Source organism: Morone saxatilis, unplaced genomic scaffold, assembly GCF_004916995.1.
Source record: "Morone saxatilis isolate NCDOM2014 unplaced genomic scaffold, NCSU_SB_2.0 Contig14, whole genome shotgun sequence".
Taxonomy (NCBI): domain Eukaryota; kingdom Metazoa; phylum Chordata; class Actinopteri; family Moronidae; genus Morone; species Morone saxatilis.
In genome coordinates this window covers 14,067,222-14,070,903 of record NW_023339696.1, presented here as the reverse complement: position 1 = coordinate 14,070,903, position 3,682 = coordinate 14,067,222, and the positions used below count along the sequence as shown (strand labels likewise).

At 39.8% G+C, this 3,682-nt stretch overlaps 1 protein-coding gene across 4 annotated transcripts in view; it reads right to left on the bottom strand.

Annotated features, from left to right (window-relative positions):
* Window positions 1–294: 294 nt before the first annotated feature.
* Window positions 295–3,682, bottom strand: part of LOC118323299 (cAMP-dependent protein kinase catalytic subunit alpha) — a 14,948-nt gene continuing 11,560 nt past the window's right edge. For all 4 annotated transcript variants that reach the window (XM_035655245.1, XM_035655243.1, XM_035655246.1 and 1 more), the window contains exons 8-10: window positions 2,637–2,759; window positions 1,552–1,716; window positions 295–585 (exon numbers count right to left, since the gene is read on the bottom strand). In XM_035655245.1, coding sequence (XP_035511138.1) covers window positions 460–585; window positions 1,552–1,716; window positions 2,637–2,759 — 414 coding nt within the window. In that variant the 3' untranslated portion in view covers window positions 295–459. The remainder of the gene's footprint in view (window positions 586–1,551; window positions 1,717–2,636; window positions 2,760–3,682) is intronic.

Sequence of the window (3,682 nt, the reverse complement as noted above, 5' to 3'; positions counted from 1 at the left end):
CAGGGTGACAAAGATACAACAATCACTCTTTGAGAAGCTTGTAGAGGGCCCGTTCAAAAAAAAAGGGAGCCTAGCAGATTCAGTACCTTAACAGAAAATCAATGCCTCAACCTGCAAAGACTGAAAACATGTCGTTACACCATCAGAAAGATACAAGTATAGCTGGACAGCCACAACCTATGCCTGTTCTCCTCGAGCCCCTGCCACAAACACAAGAGGGATAAATAAAATGAATAGGTAACAGAGAAACAATCAGAAAAGGCAACACTGCTGGTTCTGTTGGATCTTTCTTCACTTTGTCTACCTTTCGACTGGGGGGGATTTTACATTGTTGTCGTCACTACAAATAAGCAAGTTAGCAGTCCACCCTAGCGCTTCCTTTCTTCTGACCCCCTTTTTCTTTCTAAATACCTGTCTCTCTCTCTCTCTCTCTCTCTCTCTGCTACTCATGGTTGGAATCTAGAACTCAGCAAACTCCTTTGCACACTTCTCTGTGAAGGAGACTCTGATTTCCTCTTCCTCGTAGTCATCAAAGTTGCTCGTGTCACCAGGGCCTTTGCACTTAGGAATAAAGGGAGCTTCCACCTAGAACACACAGGACAGTCAAATCATCAGAATGATGCAGTGCAGTCTAATAGAGAGCACCAAAGCCATAGCATGCACCATAAACTACTGGATGACATTGGAATAGGCCCCCGGGAGATAAAGAGACAATTAAAATCACATTTATATTAATTTATAGTTGTACATAGTAAGTTAAAATATAATTAAAATAGGAGTTAAATTCATTATATATTCAAGAAATCATGCTTGAAAGTCCATCTGTGGCCACATTGCAGAACTAATTTTGTGATCATGTGTTTCCCCGAAGCCAAATAATCTATTTCCAATTCGGTTGGTAATTTCCCAGAAATAATTTAAACTGCGTAAAAAACAACATATGAAATTGCATTATGTGTAGGCAGAGAAAGTAATATCAATACCAAAACTAAGCGATCTGGAGCAAGATTTCTTACCATTAAAATGCATCAAGACAAACAAGACAATGTGTGCTTCATGTTCTTATAGTGTTTATTCTGTGTATTGTGTTTATAGTTTTTTATTGTTATCAGCGTTTAACCTTTGTTTGCAAACTGTCGGCACCTATTACATGCCTGATTGCTCTGGTAGGGGGACCCCTCTCTGTGCAGCATTTTCCCCAGCTTATGAGTCCAAGTTTAGGCATAGGTCACTTCAATTTTAGGCATAGGTCACTTCAATTTGTTCCTGTTTTTATTTCGTGAACCACCCTGACAACTTGAATCATGATTAGGCTTTATACAAATAAAACTATTTTATCTAGCTTATGTGGACCAAAGAAACAGGGTTTTGTTTGTATTCACATTATAATGTCAAATAAGGAAGTAGTTCGACTTCAGATTCTTTAAATGATTTTGCATTACTGTTGTAATCCTGCTAAACCCACCAACTTTTGTGTAATGAAAAAAACTGAGGGGAAACACATGTTTTGTATTTGTAAACATCGCTACTGTACGAAGCCAGGCCTCTCACCTTCCTCTGGTAGATGGCAATCCAATCAGTGGTGGCAAACCACTTGTGGCCCTTGATATCATTGACTCCATTCCTGAGGTTGCCAAAGCGCTTGGTCAGGTCCACCTGCAGCAAATTTCTTAACAGATCCTTCAGGTCTGAGCTGAAGTGGGAGGGAAAGCGAACCTGCACACAGAAAAGAAAGTGTGAGTGTGTCTCTCAAACCCAGCATTTTATACCTAATGCTATGTTTTCTAAATAAACTGCAGGCCCTACAGTTGAACATCAGTCGAGCCTGTGAGTGATAGTGCTGAGTGGTATGGTCTAAAATGACATTGTGCACACTAATGTTAAATTTGGACGTGATTTGCCCGTTTGTGACACGTCTGCTTGTTTGCACTATTCCACTTTGCTCTGACCCCGCTGATGCATAAGCCATTTTTGTCCACAGGATCGCTTACCACTGGTAGTTTTTCCTTTGTCGCCACCACTGAGTTACAAACCACACACTAAAGCCAGAGATGACAGACATTTGGGAGATGCTAAAACTGGCCTGTCTAACGTTAACGATGAGGTCACGTTCAAAGTCGCTGAGGGCACTTACTAACTTCTAACTTCTAACGCTCTGTTTAACACCAACTGATGCCAGGAATGCTTCCGGATTTATACCATTTATTGTATAACATGATTAATGAAGTAAAAAAATAAAGCATATTCACAAAGAAAAAGCCCAAAGTAACATAACATTTTAAAACAATAAAAATGAGGTGTTGTCATGTCAAGTCCTATTAATTAAGAGATATATAATGCACACATTATTTCACCAAGGACTCATGTTGGATAGTTTCCCTTAACTTTTAATCTTTTACCTGCAAATGTTTTCCAAAACCACCACCCAAACCCTCTCATTTAGTTAAGACTGATAGTGCTGGTATGAATTATAGACTGTTAAAGGGAAACTGTAAGTTTACAAACTATAGCTTGCAACCCACCCCCTCTTTTGAGGAACAGTGTGGAATTGCGCACTGTGTTGTACAACAAAAACAATCAAGCAACAAAAAATAAAATGAAAAAGGGATTATTTAGGTAGGCTTCTCTAAACTCACCTTCCCTGATACAATCTTCTCGTAAATCTGAATAGGCTGGTCTGCAAAGAAGGGGGGGTAACCAGCAGCCATCTCATATATGAGCACTCCCAGAGCCCACCAGTCCACTGCTTTATTGTAACCCTGGAAAACACAAAGGAAATAAAGAGTCAGATAGGTCCTTAAACAAAACTCTTACACACACACACACACGAGTCTAGTTGTTGTTTGTGTGTGGTGGTGTGTGTGTGATCTTCTGGTTGTGTGTGTTTCGTGTGCGTGTGTTGTGATGTGTGTGTGGGTGGTGATAGTGTCGTCGGTAGTACTGTGTCGTTGTGTGTACAGGAGTATCTCTGTTTTAAGGACCTATCTCGACTCTTATTATTTCCTTTTGAGTGTGTTTTTCCAGGGTTACTAATAGAAGGCACGTGGGACTGCGTTGGGCTCTGGAGTGTCTAAATATATGAGATGGCTGGCTGGTTACCCCCCTTCTTTGCAGGCACCACCTATTCAGATTTACGAGAAGATTGTATTCAGGGAGAATGGTGAGTTTTAGATGGCAATTGAGCTACCACTAAATAAGTCCAAGTGGTGTCGAATTTAGTTCCAGTAAAATTTCTCTTGCTCTCGCAAGAATTGATTGTGTTATGTATGTACAACACAGTGGCAATTCCACTACCCTAAAAGAGGGGTTGGGTTGGAACCGCAGTTCCACTAGGTTTGCTAAAATATCGGACCAAGTTTTCCCTTTAACAGTCTATAGAATTTATTCCCAAGATACCAGAGCACTATTCGAGTCGTTAATGCGAACTAACATGAGTTATGAAGGTTTTTGCGGATGAAAATGGGTTATATGGGAGAAAACATTTTGCAGTAAAAAAGATTAAAAGTTAAGGGAAACTATCTAACAACATGTATGTCCTGTGAAATAATGTGTGCCATTATAGTATCTCATACTGTAAAAATGTCAAGTCCACGGAACTTGTACAGTGACATATCGAGCCTCATTTTATGTTGTGTCAAAAATCGTCTATGTTACTTTTGGGGCTTTTTCTTTGTGAATAATG